The 27120-nt window shown below is 37.0% G+C and overlaps 1 protein-coding gene across 2 annotated transcripts; it reads right to left on the bottom strand.

Moving 5' to 3' along the window:
* Positions 1-272: 272 nt before the first annotated feature.
* On the bottom strand, positions 273-27120 carry ANLN (anillin, actin binding protein). 2 transcript variants are annotated; one of them, XM_071429651.1, is made up of 25 exons: positions 27009-27120; positions 22663-22816; positions 22016-22300; positions 21254-21600; positions 20350-20572; positions 19267-19460; positions 19023-19130; positions 18450-18570; positions 17453-17569; positions 16688-16914; positions 16016-16167; positions 15567-15714; positions 14779-14914; positions 14293-14475; positions 13616-13742; positions 12769-12817; positions 12633-12689; positions 11221-11259; positions 10846-10867; positions 9700-9812; positions 8007-8060; positions 5124-5210; positions 3517-3624; positions 1987-2159; positions 273-1667 (listed from the first exon to the last, which is right to left on the bottom strand). In XM_071429651.1, exons 1-25 carry the CDS (start codon positions 27024-27026, stop codon positions 1544-1546), a joined length of 3366 nt encoding a protein of 1121 aa, XP_071285752.1. In that variant the 5' UTR covers positions 27027-27120; the 3' UTR covers positions 273-1543. The 2 variants fall into 2 exon arrangements, with proteins under 2 accessions (XP_071285752.1, XP_071285753.1); XM_071429652.1 differs by lacking the exon at positions 8007-8060.

Here is a 27120-nt window from a genome sequence, read left to right as displayed (position 1 = left end):
TCTTGCACTGTCCATGTTGTGTTATTCTGCTGCCATATCTCTGTCACAAAAAAAAAGTCTCTCCTCTTCATATTTGATGAGCTGCTGCACATGGACAATCTGGCCTCCCACTACAAAATTCAGCTAGCTATGTCCAAGGCTTCACATTATCAAGTGGAATTCTGGGATACACGTACAGAATAGAATCCTTCCTTAAACACTGTGTGGAGTCCAGCTTTTCTTCAGCCTACAAATTAGTATCTCAAATTGCATAGATGACATTATGAAAAAAGCAGGGAGAGTTTTACTTTTTATTTTAAATGAATAAAATAAATCTCAATACATAGTTTAGAAATATTTAAAGACATCAGAAAAGAAAACGTGATTTAAAAGCAAGTACAAAAGGGGCAGGATGAAAACAGTATAAGGTAACAGAATTTAGTGTTTCAAGTGTGAATATATAACAGCAATAGCAATCTTAAGTTTTCCACTACTGCATTCCTAGTGAAGTAAGGAGCTGGAATTTCAATATGCTCAGTGAAAAGCCATGAGAACTGCAAGTTTTAACTGAGAAATGTTGCCATTTTCATGATGGGTCTGAAGTACTGCTTTTATATGCTTTGTGGATACATATATCAAAGGGAGGAAGACCCATTTTTTCATCCAGAGGAGTATTAGTTGGTACACAGCAGCTTTGTAAAGTCTTATCATTAAACAAAACAAAAAAAGGGCACTTTTACTACCTATTAACCTATTCCTGGTTCTCAAATGGAGAACTCTAGCTTGTAAAAACCACAAGTCCCAGGAAATACTGATGTATACAACCATAAACCTAAATTTTTCTGTCTGATTATTTTTTATATAGCAGTCCTAACAAAAATATTCAAGACCTTCCATTTCTATCAAAGTGCAATATACTGCATACTTAATTCCACACCTGCAAATCACATAGTGTACATGCCACGCACTTATCCACACTAGTTTGTATAAGAAATTGCAAAAGTAGTATGAATCTGTTGTGCATGTTTTGTTCTGACCACAAGGACGCTGGACAAGCAGAATTATCTATACTGCATGTTGTAGAATAAAATTGACTAGTTACTTCTATGCCAGATCATTACAAAAGAACCCCAACAAATGCTACAACATTAGATATTGTGCTTCAGCAGCATTCTTGTTAAGAGCATTTTGAAGTGTTGCTTCTTTCAGGGAGCTGAGTTATCTAGAAACCTTGTCTTTCACTAGCTAGTGCCCCCCTTACTGCCCTGAAGTGTGATTTCCTGCAATAATTTAGTTGTTTGAAAAAGAGAATGCACCTAGCTAGAAGACTTCCAAAAAAGGAGTTATATAAATATTTAGCACATTTAAAAACAGCTAATTGCTTCCTACCATACTCAAAACTAGGAAGTAAGAAGGTTTTAAATTTTTTTAAGTGAAATAAAAATACTGCATAACATAGTCCTGTATAATGTTAAATACTCTCTCAAACTTAAAGCATAAGTGACCCAGAGGACTTCCAACATTTTCATTTAAATTCTTTTCTTGTGTAGTTCCCTTCCCAAGTTTAAAGCTTTCCAGAAGGTTTGTAGCAGGCATCAGGCTGCCACATGCGAAGGTCAATGAGGACTTGGTTGAGCTTTTGCATCCAAAGGTTACGCTCTTCTTTAGTATCAGCAGACAGCCAGTTCCTAGAAGGCAAGGAACCCTATAGATTATTTTCCACCTCCAATTAGTTATTGTGACAAATGTCAAGCTGACCAATCACAGAAGCCCAGAAGAAATAGTGGGGTTAAAAATTAAGTCAAACATTCCACTATCCTGCTACCAAGCCACTTCTAGAAAGCAGTTAGGATTAAATGTGAACAAAACAGTTCAAGTGCCACCCAAAACCTCAGCATTTAAATGACTTTTGCATCATTATGACAAAGTTGTAAAGCTCCTACATTACTACAACTATCACATGAGGTAGAATACCCTCCCACAACCTCCATGGTTTTATGTACTCACTTTGTAACACAGAGTGTGTCTCTGCACTGGCTGACAAGGGTCTCTCGGTCATCTTCTCTCTGAGGTCGGACAGTTATTAGTTCAAAAGTGTTGGGACGTGCACAGAACTCCCTGTTGGCAGGTTCAATCTGATGATTAGTGCAGTTAGCCAAGTTTATCCGGCCCAAAGGATGCTGAAAGTGAAATCAGTTCACCAGTCAAGAGCACTGCAATCAAAAGTAATGCTGAACAACATATGCTTTGACAACTTCAATGATATTAAGTGAACACACCTTCTCTCAGTGAGTTACTCCATACAAAAAGGTGATATATGTGCAGCTGTAAGAAATTTATTTTAAAATAAGTCCCATGATTTAAAGTAATCATGGACTAATACTGATACTTCTGGGTGACATCTATCTCTGCACAATGGAACAGATATAGTAGGGGCAAGGGGATGCATTTAGTAAGTTTTATATTTTTGTAGATCACCAAAATACAGCTGACTCTCTCTCTCTGAAAAATAGAGAAACAAGTCTAGAAAATTTTCCAGAACAATCTGCAAAACAAACCAAAGCTTCTTGCTTGCAGACAAAAGCAAAATAGGAACCTTCTTCTTGCTTAACTTTTTTTTTTTTTACTATCTTGTCTTACAGTAGGCAAAGATTTCTCCCTCTCTCCTGGCAAGGGAATAAAGTACATTGATATATTTTGGCAATGTCAACTATCAGCATATGGTGTTCCTCTGTTAGCAGGGAAGAAACTAAACTCAGGCATCTGGATTGGCATAGAAGTCCCAAAAGGACCAGAGTTTGCCATGGAGTTTGGGAAAGAAAATGTTCTGCCACTAAACAAGAAAGTGTTTAATGGTAAATAACTTCAGTGAATCAGAAAAACCCTCTTGGAAAGCAGTCTTTAAAAGAAAGTGGAAACAATTTAGTGCACTGCAGGAACACACTAAGGAGACAGGAAGGTTCACCTCAGTGACAGATAAACCTCTGATTTGTCTCATTAGCCCAACAAGAACTTAGTTTTCTGTGAGAACCATTTAGGAAGCACCAGTTCCAGCTAAAATGTGGAGCTGCAAGAAGACAAGGACTTCAAATAAGGTAGTCAAATAAGATAGTTCTGCAATATACAAGGATTGCCCACTCTAATTTTCTACTATATTAAGTGTTAGTCATCATTTTGTCTAAAACTTAAGGCAACTAGATACAGTCTGCTTATTAAGCTGTACAAGTCCAATCAATTTCAATTCAATAATTAGTGATTTGATGAGCACAATGGAAAGCCTTGAGACTAAAGGGGAAATTAAATATGGATCTTCCATCACTTTCCCCCTTGTTCTACTAGAGAGGGAAGTCCGTCTCTAATGATGATTTAGGTCAGCTTTATGAAGGAAAGTCCCATCCATTCCCCAAGGAAGCTTAAGGAACTTGAATCCCATGCTTTACCAGTCTAAAGCCTAAACATTACTGTCCTTAACAATGAACAACTATTTGTGTAGGGCACTACAGAACTTTAGACCTAAGCTTTACAAAACAGCATTACCTTTCTTTTCTCATCATCTGGGTATGTCCAATAGGAGATACAATTTCCAGACAGCACACACCAGCGCCTATGCCATGCTCCAAATCCACTGACATCTTCAAACATGGTCTTAAAAATAAAAAATTAAATGGGGTAACTTTGTACCTTGAGCTTGGTCTGTATTTGACTATTTTTCTACCAGAATGGTTCTGCAAGTACAACCTTTCATAGCACTAAATGAAAGAAAAGGAAAAAAAATTATACTGAGAGAGGCTTTTACTCAGACAGTGTATTTATTGTCCAGATGGTATAGAAAATTAGCTCACACTATCATTCTCAGGTTTGCAGCCTTTTGCTAAAAGGCACCTATCACTGCTGTTTAAAATTACGAGATTTTCATGTTGATGGTGACAAGCATTCCCATTATTTTAAGGTAAAGAATGGTTATTTCTAGTATATACAGTATAAATGGTTGGTAAAATGTGTTCAAAAAACAATTTATTATTATTAGATATTCGAGTAATTTTTGACTTAAAAAATCAAGATTAAAAAACATGCAGCTATTTAAGAGGCCACTCAAGAAAGTTTAGTCAGTTCAAAGGAAATTAGAAATTGATTTTTAAATGTTTGTGTTGGCAGTTCTTTTATTGGATGCTGGATTTCATCCATTTCAAGCCTCATTTCCTTAGAACTAGAATGGAGAGTTTAGTATCGGACTTCTATTCCTGATATCTCTTGAACTTACACAGAACTTTTTTCCCAATTAAGGTGTGTATTGTGATTCTCACTCTTCACAATTCAGATTCTAATTTTCAGTGGTGCAGGGAGTTTCCAAACCCTTACTCTGAACAAATCCGGTATGCATGTACATCATTCTTTACACATATTGTATAGTAGAAGCAAATATGGACTTTCTCAAATTAGTACACAGAAACATGGGACAGCAAATACCATAAGCATGTGAAATGTTTGCATCTAATGAAATCCGTTCAACTTCAATTAAGTAAAGGGAAAGGAGACAGAAAGCAGTGTTTGAAGAGTCTAAAGAAATCGTGATTTCTGGAAACACAAAAATAACAGCAAATGTTAATGTTTCATTTTCATAGCACATTTACTGCCATCTTGTGGACATTTCAACAGTTCCAGCTCCTAGGCCCAAGTATGAGCTTCATTTTCTAGGTCCAGTTTTAGAGAGAATGGCACAAGATTTCTCTCAAAAAAAAATACTGTTGTTTCTTTGTCATTTAGAAAAGCTGTGAACACAGTGGAAAAAGACCCAATCTTTTGTGTTTATTAAACACAAACAAAAAGAGTCCTGTAAAATTTGCCATTGAAATTAAAATCTCATCTACCATCAAAGATTTTTAGAAAGAGAAGGTTAACTGAAGTTCAAAATAAATCAGATGTTTATAAGAGAGATACACAAACTCTTAAAAGGTAGCCTTAACTTAGACATGTTTAGAAGAGAAACTAAAAACCATTTGTGGTCTGGTTCACAGATTTAAAAAAAAAAAAATCAAGCCAGTTTTTAGCTTTAAACACAGGTGTGACATTAAAAAATTACTATATTTAATAGGACCTGTAATTTCCAAGGCAGGAGTTTGAAGTGAATACAATAAATACCTTACCAAGAACCCTTTCTCCTCCACCGAAGAGTCCACTTGGCATTTCAACTTCAGATATATATGACCTTCCAAAGGAGACAAAAAGGGAACCTGCAAAATGTAAAACAATCATTTAATTTTGACATATCTCATCTAAGTCTTATCAGTTCAAGCAAGCCACCTGCACCAAGATGTTAGCACTGTCTTGTTCTTAGGACCTTCAGCCAGAAAGAAGCAGTCAGTCAGACTCAAGCAAGACAGTAATAATCACTTTTGGTATCAAGTTCATTTAGAAGCTTTCCAATAATTATTTATTAGTTTGCTCATCAGGATATATAAACATGCACTCTAGCTATGAAAACAGGCTCTTCAAGCATGGTTAGAAACAACAGAAGGCACCAGTCCACACCTTTCAAGCTTCTGCCTAAGTTTGACACCAAGTTGTTTGGAAAATAACAAAGCTCACCAAAGTGAGCTTAAACAGGAATGGTACTTGGATACCATAAGCATTTTTGGCAGATACTGATGTAGTAGTGCCTACTCAGATAAATCTTTACATAAAAGAAAACCTAGAAAGGGGAGAAATAATGAAAACAGTTCTCAACTAGCATTCAAGGTGTTAAAGACATGTGTTAAGTAATTTCTAACAGAAAAGGTTCCCAGTCCTATTTTTGCCACTGGAGAAAAAAAAGAAAGCTTCATTACTGTACCAGAGGTCAGTTAAACAGCCATTTGACAGTCAAGAGTTTTGAGGAAGAGCATGCAAAGTCTGCCTTTGAGCTTTCCCCAATCCCTCCACACATAATGCCTCATTACGTTGACTACTCCATGAAATCACATCCCTTCTTTTTTTACCCCCCTTCACTGAGGCAAAGAGCTAATTCAACAAGCAAATGATGACCTGCACAGCATTCTACAAACCATATTTTATTGCTAATCTAAATAAGCAACACTGCTAAGAATCTTAAAAAGAAATTGACAAAAAAATTCAGAAACACTCATCTTTTGTATTACTAGAAAAGCCAGGAAGGCCGATGCTGCCACTCAAATACAAATAAAGAACTGTTTGCAAGGGAATAGGCACAGGCATGAGTACAGAATAGCTTTCAGAACTATGAAATCAACACCATGCAAATGGAACTAAATTTTGCTAGTACTTGAGATGAACAGGAGTAACCCTCAGTAGTTAAAAGTGCTCATCTGTGGGCCTCAGTGAGCCCTGCAGAACACCAAAATAAGTGTTGTGGTTAGAAATGGATCACCTTTGAATTGCAGACCTCATGCAGCCTTCCTCCCAGACATAAGACATACATGCAGAAGCAGGTGATCAAATCATTTTCACAAGTCAGATCTACTCAACTAACAGCATTAATGGCTTGCTCCTGTACTCAACAGGAATAGTATAGCAAGAAAAATTCTAAGCATTAGGTAGGAGTCTCCATGACCACTTGAGAAGCAAAAAATAGTAAAACACTTCCACGTAACAAAAATAAGAAATCCAGGACTGATAAGACAACTCTAACCCTACATGCTACATCAAGGAATAATGGCATATAACCCTAATAAAGCACAGTAAAACCCATTTCTGAATGAGGGCCTCAAGAATATTTGGCCATTCCCCACTTCAGGTTTATGGGTTTTGCATCTCCTTTAAGCTTTATGTCAGAAGAGAAGAATCCAATTTATGAAGTTTAGCAGTGAGGAACTGTGTGAGAGGCAAAGCAAAGAGGTTGTATAACAAACACAACACAGTTTTGCAGAACCTACAATACCATTACTAATTACTAAATCAGGTCTCAAAACACCCTCTTGTAGACATAATGAGAAAATACTGAGTTCTAGTTAACAATATATCACTTTATAGCGCTAAAGGTGATGGAAAGAAAGCAGTTTGACAAATATCAAACTAGATTAAAAGAAAACTAAAGCCCATGACTATGCTATCTTGCCTACTGGTGTGGTCACTCAGGTATTTGCCATAGGAACACAGCTTGCTGTCATAGAAGATTATCTGTAAAAACATCTCAAAAGAACTCAAGCATTTGAAAAACTGGTTTCTTAGGAGACTTCTGATTAAAAATAGCAGATGATAGGTACTAAAAGTATCACTTGCTTAATTTTGAGAGAAACCATGAAAATTCATCCAAAACACTTTCTTCTGCAGGACTCCAGTAAACAATTAACTAGATAAAACTATTTTCATAGGTTAAAGACAAATTACTTCTGGTAAGGATATCAATTCACATAATTTCTAAAGCCAAAACATACACCAAGCAAAATACTTTAAGTGCACATTTGTGTACAAATAAGGACCTCATTTATTTGACATGTTTAGTATTTTCAAAACTTTTTGTTTAAAACGCCAAATGTCTTGCTATGTCTTGTCAGAACAAGGTTAGAATAGGAGCAAGATTACTTAGGTTCTAAGAGATTTTAATTTTCTTCCACAGCAACAAGTTGAGTTAAACCAGAATTTAGGCTGCCAGACATTTTTCTCTGGTTCTCTTATCAGCACAGCAGCTGATTCTATGTTCTGTGTAGTTCATCAAGAAGCTGGCTCAAATTTCCTGACTAGAACTCTTTAGGAAACACATTTTCCTCTGAAGCAAGAAACACCCTCCTCTAATGATCTAGGATGACAAGAAAAACATGCTAGTTAAGGAGCAACCCTAAGCTACCTACATAACTGAGTTCCAGCAGCATGCTTATTATTGTGAAAGAAAGGGGTAGAATTCTGCAAGTCTTAAAGGCTTCTAGCATCTTGTGTTTAGTTAGTAAATCTTTGTAAGCACTTTCTCAGAGGAAGTAAAAAAAAAAAAAGCTGCAAAAATGGCCAGCCAGAAATAAGCAACATGCACTAGAAAGCATTTTCCTCTTTTAAGTTAGAAACTAAAGGATCATAGCAACCTTGTCCTGGAACATATATCCCAACAGTTCTTTTTCCTCCCCTTCAAAATTTATCTAGGGAAAAAAGAAACATGCTCAATGCAATTAGTGTAAAGTTATGGTCTAGAAGAAAAAAGGACACAGTTATACACAACTATATTTTGGTCCTTTATACCCTGCATTTTAACAGTGCATAGGTAAAAGAGAGGACTGACACTCAAAAAAACCACTGTGGCATCAGTTTGTTCCATATTAGAAATACATTAAGCAAGGAGCTGTTTGGTACAGCCTTAGGCCCAGTCAAAACTGAAATTTTACTGAGGTAATTTAATAAAAAAACCCAAACAAATCATGAATAAGAATTCCCCTTTTTGCCAGATAACTGTAAGACTGCATCTGCAAAAAATTAACCAAGTGCTAGTTTCCCCAGAATTCTCTTTGAACATTGTCTTTTTGCTATATTTCACTAGTCCAGTCCAGTGTCCTGTCATACAATGCAAACCAATGAAGTCCAAACCTAAACTCCTGAATATAATACAAAAGCTGATTCTATTATCTCCAAGAACAAGAGGTTTCCAATAAGGAAGCTACACACAAAGATTTCTACACATAGTTCTGGTTAAGAGGAACATTTATGCAGAAGAACCAAAGCTGCTACTTCTGAAATTCACATAGTCAGTAACAACAGTGCAATTTAACCATTGTCCTGCCAGCTGTTTCAGTAAAGGAATCTGCTTCTATCTACAAAAAGTAAAACTTCTAAAATGCAAGATAGCATTATTGAGATATTTTAAGACTTATACACAAACACAATTAGTTCTTGTTTTCTCATCTCTTATCAGAAGCTGAAATTGCAATAATACTATTATTGCCATAAGACTTGATTGGCCAAAAAAACCAAAATTATTCTTTTGCTGCTCTTGGGTAGCTAAAGCTGTGATTTAGTACTACCATAAACTGTAGTAACATTTGAATTAATTTTAAACTAGCTTAGGATAGCTGCTGGCATAAACACCTATTAAAATAGGTTTTCGATATTAGATATTACAAGGTTAGATATTGCAATGAATGTAAAAATGCATTTTTTAAACTTCTCATAGCAAAAGCCAATAAACATTCTGTTTAGACAAGGAACTAATGGCATAAAAGTCAATAAGAGCTCTAAAAAAACCTTAAGATAATTTGCTTCTATAAATTTAATTGGGATACGAAAGGAAAAACTGATACTCCTAAATATATTCAAATAGCATTTTTTAGGTCAATTAAATGCAGAAAAATTCAAAAACTTCATTATCATTAAAACACACTTAATGCCTTCTTTAGTGATAACTGCAAGACTAGGAGCAACAATATGAAGACCACATATAGAAATGTCAACTGCATACATCAATTTTTTGTCAGTGAAAGCAAATTAGTAATCAAATTCCTTTGTTATCTTTGCACAACCATATCTTATACTGACCTACAGAAATTAAAGAGCCCCTGGCATAGTAATGAAAGTCTCCCTGTTTATCTCAAAACAACATTTAATTCATATATTATATGTAAGTAAAAACGATACAAAAATTGTTAATGTCTATATAAATAACCTATCTAGAAACCACTATATATATTTCATTTCTAGGATGGTGCTTCCACCTGAAAAGTAAACCCACTCTTATTTTTCTAGTAGCATACAATTACCTTTGGATTAGCAACCAATAATTTCCATTACCTTGTCCAGTGCAAATTTGGTATTTCCCACAGAAGACAGCGATAACTTGTGGGATCCAACAAGGATGAAATTTGTACTGCGTATGGCATTTGGGCCACCTGGACTGGCCATGGCTGTGGAGAAAAGTTAAAGTGAAGTCATACCAAAACACACAAACAGGATGCTGCAAGGCTTAAAAAAAAGTACTTTATTTGCACTACTGCATGCATGCCCTGCTCAGTACTCCAGGAGAAGCGCTCTTTGCAGTGCAGCCCAGCCCAGCCCAGCCCAGCAACATATTCAGAGAGAATCTTGACACACGCCATTCCTCCTGAGAAGATCTTTTCTTTCAGAAGAAACAAGGTTTGAAAACATCCACAAAGGAGAAAACAAAGCATTTTAAGTCTCAGGGGGATGGAGAGTGTGCTGGGGCACACTGCAAGGCACACATACCCTGCAGTAGGAATGTGACTTTTCTATCGCTTAACCTCTTAAGTGACAGGCTGCAATCTTCCAGAACTTGTACGCCTTTCCTTTGCACTTACATCATGAGAAACACACACTGTAGCTCAGGAATTTTACTAGTAGCAGCAGCATAATACACATTCCAGATTTAGTTCATGAGCTCCTGTTGTTGCAATTCCTGCTAAAGCTAGCTGAAGTATCACAAACTTTAGTCAGATAAGTGTATAATGTTTTTATATACTTAGAGAAATACTTAGAGGTGCTGTTTTTCTGTCAAGAGTCAGAAATATATAAACAAGTTTATATATGTTTTCTATATATAAATATTTATACAAAACAATACACACAAGAAGTATTTCAGGATCTGTTCATATTTCCAAATTATTCTGTTATTACTTCATTGGCAGCAGACTCTAGTTCTCTAATTTTAAAATCATTAAATTAGTTTTAATTCATACTTTCAGGAAAAAAAATGCAGACTGTGGGTATCTGATAGCAGATTTTAGTTCTGATTTTGTGAAGATATCTTCTGTTGAATGTAATGGTAACATAATAAGCACAGGGCCAGTTTCTGGGCTGGAGAATTTAGTGTTCATTACTCACTAATTGTCATCTGTTACAAGTGTTATTTATTGATATAGTAATTTTGACAGCGAGTGTAGATTATTCATCCTGGCATAAGATGGTTTAGACTTTACTTACCTGGAGTAAGAAGGTTGCTTTTCTAGAAAGAGAGAGAAATAAAAGCTTAGTGAAAAAAAAGTACTTTTGACAGTTTCTACTGAAGACAAAGCCAAGGTAAAAAGAAATTACATTTGAAATACTTTTAAAAACCCAATCAAATAGAAAGAAAATCGAAAAGAAAGTCCAAATAAATGCATATTTCCAGCATTACATATGTAACAGAGCTGTTTCTTGAGCTGATGACTGAAAAATTTGGCAGAAAACTGGACAATTTATAGAGCCTTACATAAGGAACAGAAAGAATCTATTATGGGCACAGCCTTAATCTGTAAGAACATGCCCTTTGGAAGGGGGCATAGTCAGATCTTGTTACAATATTAAATTCATACTTACCGAGGTAATAGATGTTAATAATCTCTTTGGAGTAATAACCTACAAAAGAAGACAAGAAGATAAATGCTTTTGCTACTGCATTTGTCCAGCACATTTGCATGAGAACTAGACAGTGAAACTACTGAAGGCTTATCTCAAATTTTGAATGGGTACTCATTACTATGAGTAAGTCTTGGGTTTTGACTGGATGTAATAGATCTCAGTGAAAGAAATGCTGCATAGCAAAGAAATAATTACCGCAGAAAAGTTAAAGCAGAAAACCAATCTTAGTGTTTTTACCTATGTAATGGGATTGCAAAGTTCCATTTGCTAAACTAAAGGTAAGAATTAACAATAAAAGTAAGGATATGTTCAATATACTGCTGTTATACATCATTATTTTCAAGTTAAAATCTCAAAGTTTAAGTGAGACTGTATATTAAGCACAAACTGGATTTATGTACTTTTATTGAGGTTGAAAGACAAGTCTAAGTAGCTTGTCAAAAAGCAGCTATAGGGTGCCACTGGCAAACCTATTACCTCATATCAGCAAGTTACCCTCAATAGCATGAAATCATTCAGTTTTAAGTAAAAACTCCTTAGTGAACCCTGGTACTTGAAATTTTTATTAGAGAATAGGTGGAAGCTTTCACTGTGCCAAATCAAAGAATAAAGAAATTTCCTATTTCTGCTTGCCAACAGGGGACTTAAGTACTCATTCCAGCTGTTTTAAAAGACACTCAAGTTTCTTGGTTTTACCAAGTGACAGAACTTGTCAAGGAGGAAATCAGACCTGAAGCCACTAATTCACTGTGTGCTCTATTAGAATGAAAAGAAGAAAAACACACACACACGCCCTCAAAAGCAACCCAAAATAAACAAACCACCAAAAAAAAAACCCAAACCACCTCCAGAAAGGCTTGTTTAGGGTTACATATCTTCATATATCCTTAAAAAAAAAGCACAAACACTTGATATGCACACCCTTATTAAAACAATGTTTGCTTTAAAAAGTAAGCATCTAGTGCTTATACTTAATACTGGGGAGAAAGAGGAGTTTTTAGTTGATCAATAAAACTTTTAGGACAAATCAAACTCCAGAACAGGGCGTATTGACTGGCATAGTTTAACTGAAGTGGAGAAAAAGGGCAATAAAACACTATCGGAGGCCCCACAGCTAACAAATAAATGTCTGCAAAGCATAGCATTTTGCAGAACTAGTAAGACTTCTTCCCCACCAATACATTTCAGACTCAACCAAGTGCTGCAGGTCCAATCTACTAATTGCTGTAGGTCTCCATAATCCATCTGTCGTGGCAGATGTTCCAAGAAGGGAGTAAAAGCAAGCAACAGATTGTGTAAGACTATCAGTCAGTTTTGCTAGTATACCTTCTGTTGAAACATTACATTACTGATTTTCAGGTTTCATTTACCTTAGATTTATTTGTCTTTTTCCTTTTATCAGTGCTTGTACCTTCTTTTCTCTGCACCTGTAAGGCAAGAAGGTATTGAGAAAGTACAGCACATCATTCTCCCTTACACCTCCTCTTCACAGGAACTGATACATACCCAACTGTAAACTTCTATATTTATTTCAAAGTCATTTGACACATCATGCCTAAAGGGAAGAAAAAACAAGTTAAACTAACTGAAGCAAAAAGGCTTTTGTTTGTGGCAGAGTTTTGGGGGGTTTTTTGTTTGTTTTGGTTGGTTTTGTTGGGTTTTAAATTACTCCTTACTTCTTCAATCCTTTTGCTCCTTATAACTGTCCAAGGAGCAAGAAAATTTTAGTGTATTACTATTTAAAAATACTTTCTGGAACTCAGAAAAGGGGAGAGGCTGACAAGAGGCAGATAACGTGCATCTACCATTTCTCAGATTGCACCCTCCCCTGTCACAGATTGGGTTTTTCAAGCAAACAGCTTTAAGTGAAAATTCCAGTACAGCTGAACTTCAAAAACAGAGTTTGTTTATTTATTTTGAAGACTTAGTAGCAAACAGCCTTTTGAACTCACAATGCCTTTTTAGCTGACATGTGAGAGTTGAAGTTACAGTTATAAAAGCACTATTTTCCCAGATACCAAGACCAAATAGCTATATAAAATGTTAGTTGCTGCAAAAGAGAAAAACACATCTCAGGCACAGCAATCCATCTGTCATTGCAGGTGTTCCAGGAAAGAACAAAAGGCAGAAAATGCAACAGATAAAATAGCTGATGGATGGTTGAATAAGTCTAGGTTGCTCTTTTGAGAGAAGTGCCTTCCAGCTATTTTTTGAAGAAGGAAATAGCTATACCACAAAATCTCTCCACACTTTGTTGCAGAATATGACATTCTTATAAACTAAGACTACAAATGTTTTTATGCATGTTCCACCATCAGACTTAAAACCAGTTCAATAGTTTCTTTATACTTACATAGTAAATGTCGTAGTAAAAGTAAGAGCATCTCCATTCAAGGAGCTGGCAGTACTTGCTAATGGAGTTGCAACCATGTTTTCTGCTCCAGATCTCAGTATTATTACATAGTAGTAATTTCCTGCTTCTGTAAGCACACATCAGATAGTTTGGTTAGCCAGAGGACTCCAAGTATCTAAAAAAATCCCCAAGTACTGCATTGCTATTAAGCACTTCTCTGTTTCACCCTACTTAAAACATTTAGTTACATTTGACAATTTTATTTTTTTTATGCTGTGTCTACTAGTAAAATTGTCTCCACAGGACTCACAGCAACTGCTTTACTGCCTGGGGCATCTCAGGCCAGACCTACAATAACCAGTGTGTGAAAGGGGAGAGGAACTTTCAGTCAGATCAGCAGATAATCCTAGTTATTTATTTATTTTACTTATTACTTATTTATTTTACTTAGGTCTGCCAGCTTAACCACACATCAGCTTTCACAGAAACATTGAAAAGTTAGTCAGAAGCAGATGAACTGAATGCAATAGCTAAATTTTCATTACTCCTAGATTTCTGAGAACATCAAAGCAGAAGACCAAAAAAAAACAAAACCCAAGGAGAATGAACCAGAAATACATGTTGGGAGAATGAGGAAGGAGGAGAAAAGAAATAAAGCTTTTGTTTGCTAGTTTTACCTGGCTTTTGAGCTGTACCACATACAAAGTCTGCTTTTAGAGGTAGACGCATTTCTGAAATGGAAACAGATCCCCTGGAGGGAGCAAATTCAGCGGAAGTAGAAGCAGCTTTATTTCTTTTATTATGTGGTCCCTCACTCTTCAGTTTATTCAATTCTTCCAATAAAGCAGTTCTCTTCTCAGCTGCACAAAGAAATTAATTACAGTTCTACAGAAGAAAAAGTAGTGAACAATTTTTTTCTGCCTTAAGTATGCAAAATGCAACTTATATTTCTATTACACTGTAAAATGATTAATATTTAAGGGTCAAAAAGGACCTCTTGCCTATAAAATGAGCTGAGACAGAACAGATATTATCCTGTTCTTTTTTCCAGAAGAACTATTAATAAATGGCCACAATGTAACACAATAAATGCATGAGGAAGAAATTATGAAGCTTGTCAAAATGTTCATTACAAAGAATTGAACTTGAGTACAAAAACCTACTTGCAAAGAGAAGAAGTCTCTCTGCTTCTGCTTCTTCTTGTGACCCTTTTCCATGCTCCTCATCAAAACAGCAGTTCAGAGCTTGACTGGCTTGATAAATCACTGTCTGTTGCCTGTTGACCTCATTGTTCAGTTCCTAGAGAAAACAAATAGTAAAAATAATTATCAAGAAGAGAGAACTAGTGTTGCATTCAAACAAGGAAATGTCTCTAGATGAGCTTTTTCGGGGGGCAAGGCTTCCTTTAGACAGCAAACTACAAAAGCCTTGCAGTTAATTGTTACTTCAGCAAAAGAACACTGCAGCACAACTTTTTTTTGATCTCAGAGGTATGGTGTGGAGTGAAAGACTACAATATTATATGTTCCATATCCCATCTAGTCTTCCCTTCTCCGGGAGTAGCAGCACTAACCAGAAATTCAGCAATAGAGATTAGCACAAACAAAGCACTAGTAAAGATCAGAATATTACTTACTGAAAGTAGGTAGTTACAAATTCTGCTTAATTCAAAGGCAGTGCTAAGACACTGATTTCTCTGTCTTCTTATCAAAATAATGGCTTGTTCTCTCCAGACTTAATCTATAACATGATCCTTTTAAGTGAAGCATTAGCTGTTCAAATTATGCATCATCATCATTCCCTACCATTAGATATTTATGCAAAATAGAAATAACCTAACAACCTTATTTTGCAGTTCTAAGCAGTATGTTAATATCCTGGACATTCATAGGGGCAATTAAATTTGAAAACAGTAGATTAGAAAAAGGATTTTAAGAAGCATATTAGGTACCTGCATTTTCTTTTTGATGTTGACTTGATCAGATGGGCCATTTCTTCTCATTTCTAGTCTGGAAGCCACATCTTCTTTGCGAACAATTATTTGCTTAATTGAAGGACGATCAGTTTCCTTAAATCTTTGGGATCTGTATGCATCAACGCTTTTGAAAAAGGAAACATCATAAAATATTTCACAGGTATGCCAAGCTCTTCTTAAAAGATACATAGGCATGTATCATTGAAGCTTTCCAAATTGCCTAAATGGCTTTAAAGAAGGTATTCTAACAGCTCATTTTAAGTTTAAGCAACATAAAAGACTACACAATCTTTGATAAAGGCTGAGATCTTGCAAAAAAAGCTTAAGTTGTAGTTTGAGTAGTATATATCATTAGAAGAGTTAAAAAAGCCAGTGTTTTAACTTGAGCACTTACAGAATCAGGGGTGTTGGGTTGTGTTTATTACCTGTAAGGCAGATTGCGATCTTCTGACATAGAGCCAATACTGTCTCCAGATTCTGCCCTGGGAACTCTGGTCCTTTGGAGCTTCTCAGACTTCAGACTGACATCACTGATACTGCTACCTTCCCCAGTTGACTTAGAAGGAGAACCAAAGGCCTGAGGAAAAGAAAATATTATATTACAGCTATCTGTTCACATAATAATGATCTGTTTTCTTTCTCCTTTACTTGTTTTACATATAAACAGTAAATTTGCTTAATACTATTTAACAGATGATATTTTACAAGTACAGACATAGAGCAAGTTTATTTATTTAAGGACACTAACAGATGATTGAACTCTATGAGATGTCACCTTTAACTTCCAAATTAGTGCAGTTACATAATTACTTCTCTTCAGATTTTTCATCAGCAGTCACTCCACTGAATGCATGTATACCAGCACAAGTCCAGTACTAGTAACAGGTTTAGCAGACCACTTGTTTAGCAGAGCATCCAATATGCTACACTATTTTCAGAGAAAAATAACTTTGCCTCATTATACTTTCATTAGCAAAATACCATTTGAAACTAATTTATTTGCCCACATATCCTAATATTACAAAATATCACAGCTCACAAGCCAGTTGGACACCTTTGTGTGATAAAGCCCTTCCCCACCCTCCCTGAATTCTCACCTCTGAACCAACAGATTCCACTAGAGGGGTTAACAGAGACATTGATGAAATGTTCAGCGACTCTTCCTGCTCATCCTCATCACTTTCACCTTCCAGGCTCATGCTCATTTCTTTCTTCAGCTTTTCTATGTCTGGACCATCCTCTTGAAGAATTTCAAAAATCTCATTTATCACCTTTGAGCTATTCATCTCGTCATCCACATGCATTTTGCCTTCGTATACTTCATCTGAAGGGTGACATTTTAAAATATATTAGTAACATCAAGACTCTCATTAAACAGAAGCAAACTTGTTTTGCCTTTCAAGCAAGCTTGATTAAATAGCAGTTTTTGCAGTTGGCCATATAGAACCTAAAAGCACACTTCCATGGCTATTTTAATATACCACTTTTACATATACTGCATAATCAATGCAGTAAGGGAATATATAGATGCACATTTTAGACAAATTTCAACCTTTTAGTTCAAATACATCTGAAACTTAACTGCAAGTCAAACACTAGGGCAGTTATTTGTGTCCTTTTCCAATGAGTCTTTAATATGAGCTTTTTAATATTCCTTGAAGACTTGAATGTCAAGAGAGAAGAGTTATGTATGATAACTGAAGCTTCCTAATTTGTTTTATATAAGTCTCATTAAAAAACACATGGGAATCAGCAGATGTTTTCATTTGAATTCATTGTTCAGACTTGAAGGTTATTAACACTGTCCGAGACAAGGGGCCATAGAGAGCTAAGTCATCAATATTAGTCTACTCAATACAAACCTTTTGGTTTTTCATCATGTTGTTCAAGTTTTGAGACAGATATTGCTTTTACAGGGCTCTTTGACTCAGCAGTCTTCAGAGGACTGGATTTATCAGTCTCTTCACATTTAGAAGTATCTAAGGGGTTTATAAAGAAAAGAAGTATTATGTCTAACCTTTATTTTAGTTATTGAATTTTAGAAGTCCTACTAACAAAAAGACCACCAGATTAAATATTCCAGTTAGCCACATGTAAAAAAAAAGTCCATTAGAATACCCTCAACAACCTGTACATCTAGACTTCTATATTATAATCAGAAAACTGACACTACAAGAAACAATGCTAAAACCATAGCAGAGTGCAGACACTCATGAGCAAAAGGGAAAATTTTAAAAAGTACACACAAAAAAAAAAAAAATCCACTGAACAAACCACTGCATGCAAACCCAATTTTTCTAGAAGGACATTTGTTAGATCTTTCAGTGAACAGTCCACCAAGAGCGTTAACTAAGTTCACACTTTTTTCACAGAGAGCTGAATATTCTTCTGCTCAGTAAGCACCAGAAAGGCTTCCAGGAGTACCTCACAATTCTTTTCAGGTGTCCTACCATAAGAATTAATATCACAAAGGATACTGACAAGGAAAGAGTTCCCTCTCATTAGCTTCTTGTGAAATTTGGTTACGCACGTAGTAAATAGGTAAATTTGGTTACTCAGGATAGACTAAACACACAACTGACAATTCTCATTCACTTCCCTGCCCTTAACCTCCATTAAAGCTTGAAACATAGGTATATCCATTGAAAAACAAAAAGACAGTCTTGCCTTGCCATCCTTTCAAGTGGTATAGGAGTGCAGAGTACTACTATCATACAAGAAGATTTAGATAAGATAACCAGTAACCAAAGGAGAGGTCCAGTTCCACATATCAGTTACTGGCCTCTTTCTCTGCTCATGAATATCAAGTGCAGTGCTCCTGTCCAGCCCTAGTCACAGGCAAACTGTGACAGTTCTCACCCGAAGACTCCACGCTGGGAGACTTTGCTGGCCTGTCACCTGCTGATGTGTCTTCTGAAGATCCAAGAGCAGAGGCATCTGAGCTAGGAGGATGTTTTGGACTGGCCTGAGATTGGCTTTCCTGGCAAGAATAAAACCAGAATGCATTCAGGAGGTAATGTTCAAAGCAACTAAAAAACTACCAGAAAAAAAAATACATTTTAACATCTGCTAGGAAAAAGAGGTTGCCTATCCAATACCCTATTTATTTATCCAAGATATTTAACGGAAGGAGTAAATATTAAATGTTTGCATGAGGAGCTCTTTTGATTTTGCAGTTACTAATCATCAAAAAGTAAATAAGTCAATTGGCTCAAAGAGGTATCACTTGTTTTAGTTGATTCTACAAGAAGTAAATAAACTAATAATTTGTTAATAATCATACATGTCACTAGACAAGTGGTCTTGCTAGCCCGGGCACTCCCAAAGCATAGGTTTTCATCCCTTATATACATTTCCATATCTAACTTTGTATTCAGAAAATGTTAAAGCAATTCAAAGTATCATATTTTGATTGAGGAGATGACACATTACCATTTTAGCTTCTGGAAGCTTCCTCTTTGAACTGTCACTTTTCTCTGCACTCCACAGATTGCCCCTATCAAATCGGCCACGAAGGCATGCAAGTTCCCGTTCACGTTCCTAAACAAATGAAGGGAAATGGAAGAAAAACTGACAGCCTTAAGGTGTCACAACACTTCAGATTTCTCAGGTAGGGGCAGAACAGTAATAACCTTCCCCAGGCTTATAAGCTAGCTATGAATGTAACAAGTAATACCTGTTTAAGCTGAAGCGCTAAACTGGCAGTAGAGGAATTTTCATTTTGTTTGAGAAGCCTCTCCTGGATTGTCCTTGTATTTGGGGTAACAGTGGGTGTTCTGCAGCCTGGAGTATTCGTAGCAGGGCTGCGTGCACTACGCTCCTGACAGTGCTCCCCAAAGCGTTCCAGGAAGGGCTTAATTCCAGATCCCCCTACAAGAACAATTGTTTTGCCTTGAAAGAAACTCTCAATATTAAAGAAATCACTGCAATTTTGTATCCTGAAGGTTGCCAGTGAAGCAATTAAGCTGCCTCCTTTACAGCTCTTACTCCATTACACTTTATACAAACTGAACCTGAAATGCAAATCATAACAGTGATGTTAATAAAACAGTAAATCAAAGCAAGTAGATGTCTCTTACCACAGTCTATATGCAATACGTCTGTTATTTAAACTGATTTGCCTTTTCCAAGTTTCCTCTACAACCAGCCCCACTTATATCTTTCACAAAAATAAGCATTCTAGTGCGTGAGGAGGATAATGTTGTTTGGCATCCACCCTGCTTGACTGAGCTTATCTGTTACTGTCAGCATATCTAAAACATGCTTTTCTGGCCATCATTTTTAAGAGTTCAAGCTGTTAGTCCAGGTTTCTGACACAACAAGAGTTGAATTAAAAACTGAGGATGTTCACTTGTTTTGACATCAATGCTATCACTGAAAATAAAGACACTGCAAAGTTAGAATCTTGTTGCCACATAGGTGCTCTATTTCTTCTAAATATGCATATATCAAATGGATACATATAGTACCAAACAATCTGAAATAAACTTTGAATAATGTCAATTAACATTTTAGGCTGCTTTTGCTCTTAAGAGTTACTAAAAACACGTCCAAGAAAACATCCCCTGCAAAATACAGAAGCTGTATAACTTAAAATAATTATCACAGAACTCATCAGCTTTTTATTCGAGTTACAGCTGGAAATAGCTATTATCTGGTATGGTACTTTAAATTCTTAACTAGTATGTTGTTTTCAACACAGCACACATAGGCCTAATTTGAATGAATATTTATTTACTGAAGCCAAAACACAGCCTACCTGGTGTCGTGGGTTTACCCTTAGGTTCAAGTTGCACATGTGTTCCTCTGACTGGCTCTGCTTTGGACTGAACTGGTTGAGGCAAAGCTGACTTGGCTGTTTGTGTACGCTCTTCAGCTTTCCGAGGACTGCAGGGATTCTCTGCCGGCCGTTGTTGTACTTCAGATTCTTTAGAACAGGGAGCAGTGACTCTTGAAGATTGCGTTAAAAAATTGTTTGGATCCTTAACAAGGGAAAAAGAAAAAAATAAAAGATGAGACTTATGTTCTTATTCTCTCAAGAGGAAAAAGAATAAAAGCACTGTATCAGCTGATACACCTGTTCCTTCAACAAAAGAAAAAGCCAAGAACAAGTGTTAAGCTTTTAGTACTTTTTTTTTATCCAGTATTTCAAATTGTTTCAGCATTTGATGCTCTTGTCAGCTATTTTAAATATTATCCCACATTTGCCTAAACAAGAATGCACATGGCAGATATTGTCATGGCAGAAATTGCATAAATTGATCAATAAGTGTCTGGTACTACTTATTTCATTGTTCTGATTGAGTCTTCATACAGCAATAACATTCACAATTTCAGTCAATCAACTACATGAAGTTACAGAGTGAAATCCAGTATCTCTGTAACAAGCCCCCCTTCTGATGGTCAAGGGCAGCAATCAAGTAGATTGCCATCAACAAAACACATAAGTGCTCATCTTTAAGTTGCAATAAAAGGAATTTTAAGCTGTTTCAGATCGGCTATTAAAAAAGGGCGTGAGGGATTGCAATAAAGCAAAAGTTGTAAATAGACTGACTGCTCACACCAAATCTTTAAATTCATATTAACAGTTATGTGCTAGCATTTGTCCGTCCCAATACAATACTCAAATCAATTTTTAATTAGCAACTAAATCAGACACTCACCGCTCTCTTTGAGTTTGCTGGTTTATTAATAGAAGCCTCAACAAGCCTTTGAGAACAGGATGCAGCTTCCTGCTTTACACTGCTACTATTGATTCTAGCAGATGCTCCACTTGTAGTGGACAATTTGGATAAACAAGTAGTGCCAGGCTGTTCTTGTGCATTGTTTTGCTTTGCAGATGGATGACTTAGGTCATCTTCCCAGGAACCAATTGTAGCAGCAAGGTTAGCTAAACGGCCTCTCCTCCCAATAGGGGTTTCGCTTGCCAGGGCATTGGATGTCTGCTTAGGTGGAGAAACACACAGATCTTTTGACTGGAGAGGAGACAGAGGAACACATTCAGAGGGATCTGGAAAAAAGAAAACACATTTATTTTGCTAATAAATTATATTGAGATAGAACTGTATCTTTTACATTACACTATATATTGAGTTTATCAACAATTAGATGTTCCTGCCATCAACAGAAACAAACTACTAGCCCTAGAGGCACTGAGATTAAGCAAATTAAAAATTTTTAATCAAGCAGTTTACTAATTTTATGTCAGTGTTGTGAGGAGCAAGGCATGAGAGTAACAGAGAAAAATAAGCTTAAAATTAAGCTGTAGATAACAGCTTCAATGTTTTAGGCCTGCCCTAGTATTGTCTTAGAATTCTTTAAAAAGACATTAATCTTCCCACACACAACATTATCTTCTTCTAGCCAACTTAATCATCCATGCAAACCCTGAGAGACACCAATGGTACTTAGCACGTGAAACATACCCTCACTATCCCAGCAGCGCCGCTGCTCTGCCAACTTCTGCATACGTGTTTTGACTGAAAGGGCCGCAGGAGTTTCTGACTTGGTGTTTTGTTTTACTTTCTCAAGAGGCTGAAGCAATGGAGCTCTGTTAGAAGCAGTTTCGTGCGATTCTGAAGTCATCTGAGGAGAGTCATGGCTTGTGGAACTTGAAGGAATTGGCTGTACATTCTCTGAACTAGGAGCTTGAGTCTCCATATCATTAGGGCAGAGCCTTTTTGATGGTGATGGCTTTGTATCTGGTTTTACTGGATAGGTCAGAGATTCAAACAAATTCGTATTCAAACAATCTAAAATATTTTCCAACAACACAACTGTAGTACAAATAAAGCTATGATTTATGAATACTCTGATATGCTTACCAAAAAAATGCACTTCCCAAATCTACCAAGCACAAGGCACTCTCTTTGGCATTACACAATCATTTCTAAACTAAGGACTTGGCACATCTGCCCTCAGGTCCAGCTAAACACAAACTAGCCCTAGTGGCCAAGTAACTGCATCCATCACTGTTTAGTATAAAATAAATGTTCAGTGTTTTCACTTTCCCTTTGGAAAAAAAGATGAGACTGGTATCAAAACAATCTTTATTAAACATGCCACTAAATACCTTCGTCACTGGGAAGAGGTGCCTGGTTACCAGTTTCTGCCAAAGGCTCTCTGGCCCTCTTGGTCTGCATTGTGGGTCTCGCCCCCATCTTCGGCCGCTCTGCCATTTTCCTCTGCAGGTTCTCTCGCCTGGCACGGGTTCTTTCAAGGAGTTTCTGAGTGGTCAATAAGTCATGTGTTACCAGACATTGCAGTGTGTTAACTGCTAACAGCTCAGAGTAAAAGATGATGGAATTCTGTTTAGCATAGGTAGCCAGCAGGTTCCAAATTTCAGTCCTTACATCAACTATTGTCTCCAGCTAGCTTGCTGGTGACAGAAAATCAGGCTAAAGAGACAGGCGCAATGGCAAAATTAAAGAGGGGCTCCTATAGACTCCAAAGTCATCAGAAATATTTGAAAGTAATTTTTTTTTTTTTTAATCCTGAATCATCACATGACAGTCTTGATCTGTCAAGTCTCGCTAGCAGGGTTTTCTGACACATTGCTAAAGCATCTGGTCAAGTCACCTGACTGGCGCTAGCCCTCTAACAAAATAAACAACATTGAAGCAATTGTCAAGAGGTCATAAAAAAGTTCAACAAATAAAAGCGTGGCTGTCAATATTAAAAAAAAATTGCTCTTACACCTTCTAAATCAAAAGGTGAATTTCTTTGCCTCCAGCTTAAATTTTAAGAATAGACTGATATTATACCTAGCTATATTATGGTAAATAGCCTGTTTATTAAGATATCTCTATACAGAAAAACATATAAAGATATACCAATTGAGCTATATAACATTCTTTTTCATTTCCTACTGATTGGAAATTTGAGTACCCTGATTATATTCCATATAAAATAGCTGTTTTAGTAAGTGTTCCATACTAATACAAAGTGATTCCTTACAGTATTCAGGTCTAAAAGGTTTGTTTGTTTTAAATATAGCATTTGTAAGTCATTATCACTCAGTTTGATCACATCTAAAGGATACTTAATGACTCTTTTGATCTAGGTTTTAAGGTTGAAACAAGAAATTGTGCAATTGAACTAATGCCCTTTAAAGGGAAGCATATAAACTGCACTTGTTTGGTGGTACATAAATTATTGTGAGAACTGTGCCAGCCATTATCTGTCCTGTTGCACAGCAATTAAATACACATTTGACATTTTTAACTGTCTAAGGCTGAAGTCTTAAACAATGTTCTATTGTAGGGCAACACAGGACAAATAGAATGTCAATCTCAACAGCTTTTTCGTGAAAACAAATCTCAGCATTGCTAATTTTCACAGAAGAGAGGGAATTTGGAAAAAAAAATCCCAAACCCAAAATATATGAAATGCATGAATGCCTTTAATGCAGGTTCCATGCTAGTTGTGCCCACAAGTCAACATTCCTTACTTCCAAAATGCAAAGAGCAGGATACAAAGTGCATGTAGTACCCACATTAAAAAAAACCTAAAGGCAATTTAAATTAACAGCTCTTCTTGCAAAAAGTTGAATATGTCTTACAACAGTATTCCTACAGTTCTATTCAAATAGAGGCACATTCCTTTCTGTTTTGTTAGCTGAGCAAAAGAGTTTCAGTTGTTAATATGAGATGTCACTTCCCAAGAATGCACGCCTCTGTTATTCAGCTCCAGCTCCTATTGGCTTCTTGCATCTCAAATTTTCCATCCAACTGCCATAATTCCAACAGTGCTGTTACACACGATGAGTAAGCCACACTCCACAAGTGGAGGCTTACTTTCCAAGTTCATCAATAGGGTATTTTCTACAAGGACATTCTCCAATTGTTCTGATGACAAAGTTCCAGAGTATCACAGAAGTTTAAAATCCTAGAATATACTGAGCAGGAAGGGATCCACTTTCTAGTCCAGCTCCTGACCCTGCACAGAACAGCCCCAAGAATCACACAGTGTGCCTGGGACAATTACCTATTTTATTACATGAAGGAATCTGAGGACTACAAAGTCAAAGTGGATTATTGTGTTACAAAAGCACTTTCTAAAAATCAGAAAAAACTTTCCCACCTCAAATGTTAATGGGCAACTTCAGTTTTTCAAAAGTATGTTTTAAAGTGCATATTAGAGAAGATACTTAGGCCCATATATAATCACATATGATTATGTTCTTAGACAAGAATTTGTTCAACTACCCTGCTTTACTAGCAGAATAGAGCAAAGAGACCAATTGAAGCTACAGTTAACTTCAAACCTAATTTGCAAATTTTCCCCAAACAACTGCATCACTTATTTCTCTTTGCTCATCCTCCATGCTAGGAAATCATCCTTGCTTCTGTGAATGGTAAAAACTACTTCAAAGTACAAAATAACCTAGACTATTTCTAACATCCCATAGTAATAAACATAAACCCTTTTGTGCAAGAAAGTTGAGTTATAAAATCAGCTATGAATGGAGTCACAAATAGTATGTTCATTGTGATTCTCAGAATGTACCCCCTGTACCATCTCCTCAGTTCAATCTGTATCAACAATTTAATTGAGATTCAGAAGGTTATCAGCTTTTTTTTGCAAGATTAACCAAAAGAATCATTATTTCAGAGCTGTTTTGAAAGCATTCCACTGAATCTTACACCAAGATTCATTTGAACTTAAATTCATTGAGACACAGACAAAATTTGGTACTGCAAAGTGATCAGCAGACACTTAACAGTATGCTTCATCCAATTAAGGCTCAAATTATTAGCTTTTACATAACCAACACTTAGAGTGCCTCACCAGGTCCCTGCAAGTAACAGAATATGGCAAAGTGTAGACAAAGATTATTTGAAAGCAGTTAACCTAAAGGAAGGTTATGTTAAAAGAAAAAAAAAAACCAGCAACACAAACCACAGAATATAAATACTTAAAAATACGTGGTAAATTTCTTTTTACAGAACTTTGGGAAAAGTTACTAAGCTTCAATACTAGGACACTAATATTGGTCAGAACTTTACACAACAGTGGAATGTCTTCCACAGCAGAAATATTCTTGATAAGGTGACTTTTTAAGCACTCTGCAATACTGGCTAACACTTGAATGAAGTTTACTCTGGGGAGTGGCCTCACAGTTGGTCATTTTCAAAGCATTTCAAGTCAGCTATGTACAAGAAGGGCGTGTACAGGTTGGAATATCTCCCAGAATGCAAAACCATTTTAAATTTGATTCAGTAGTCCGGACTTGAAGTTTATTTAAGACGAGCTGGATCATGTCACTCACTACCAATTAAGGAAGGAGGTTTTAGATGTTTACACTTAGCAAGGCTTTACATGGGAATAGGGTAGGACTGCCTTGGCATAACACATTTAGCAAATCTGTTCAGATCAACACCTTATGTTCATTTTTTAAAAATCAGATCTGTGCAATCACCTGTTCTGGGCACTCAAATTATCGAAAGAATGTCAGTTTGATAAACAGATTGTTTACAAGGGGTGGAGAGAGTATTTCATCAGTGTATGTGATTTGAATTTTTTTTCAAGTAGTTCAGATTTTATGTACGCAGGCTGCGGATTGAAGGCCCTTTTTACTATGACATTTCTCAAAGCAGTCACAAGACAGCTCTAAAACTACACCTCTGACATTAAATCAGAGTACAGACAGCATCTTTAAGAAACTTTCAGCCTTCATACAGATTCAAGGTGGCCAGTTCTTCATTTTACTACAATTTTGCTTCTGTAAAACTTAAGCACACAGCCAATTCACTCTAACAGCCAACAGTCCTTTTTTTTTTTAAAAAAAAAAGGAACTGTGCCTGCCAAAGTGACCAATCACATGTGGCAATCGTGCCAAATAGTATGCATTTTTTATTAGATGGTCTCCTCTTTTCACAGATTTATGAACCTTTATGTATGATTTAGGACCTTTACGTACGGCAGGCACAGTGTGTCAAGAGCGCTCCCGTCTGCTGCCGAGATCCCTTCCGTCCCCGCTGGGAATCTTATCTGCCAGACACGCATGGAAGGCAAACTCCCGGCTTGGGAAAGGGCCTCTCCTCCGCAAACCCTTGCGCCTATCAGCCCTGCTCTGTCCTCTCCCGGCGGGATCTGACACAGCCCGGGCGGCTCCAGGAGCGGAGGCACCGGCAGGAGCGGGGCTCCAGGGGCGGGGCAGCGAGGGTCTCCCCGCGGCAGAACAAGAGGGTCGCTGCAAGCCCGCAGATCCCCCCGCGAGCAGGGACGAGGGTGGCTAACAGGGCTCAGCCGGGAGCAACTATCCCGAACCGAGAGCGCGGCGCAAGGAGCAGCTCCTTCCCTTCGGACCCCAACCGGCCCCTTCCCTGCCCTGTGTCCCCGCGGTCCTCGACACTGACAACTCGCCCCCTCCCCAGCGGACGACCTGCGGGAGGCCGGGCCCGGCCGAGCCCTCACCTCGGTGAACGGGTCCATCGCTGTGCCGGTGCCCGCGCAGGGTCCGCTCTGCCAAGGCCGCCCGCGAGCGGCCGAACCTCGCCCCAACCGCTCCCGGGATTTGAATTTCAGC

Source organism: Agelaius tricolor, unplaced genomic scaffold (genome assembly GCF_023055355.1).
Source record: "Agelaius tricolor isolate 1412-34295 unplaced genomic scaffold, bAgeTri1.0.p SCAF_6, whole genome shotgun sequence".
NCBI lineage: Eukaryota > Metazoa > Chordata > Aves > Passeriformes > Icteridae > Agelaius > Agelaius tricolor.
This window is presented reverse-complemented; position numbering and strand designations above follow the sequence as displayed.

Excerpts from the sequence above, each read along its gene's own strand:
- ANLN (XM_071429651.1), bottom strand. Across the intron at positions 19,461-20,349 it reads GGGTAAACCCACGACACCAG|GGGGATCTGGAATTAAGCCC; the intron begins GTAGGCTGTGTT and ends TTGTTCTTGTAG. Across the intron at positions 19,131-19,266 it reads TAGCGCTTCAGCTTAAACAG|GAACGTGAACGGGAACTTGC; the intron begins GTATTACTTGTT and ends TCATTTGTTTAG.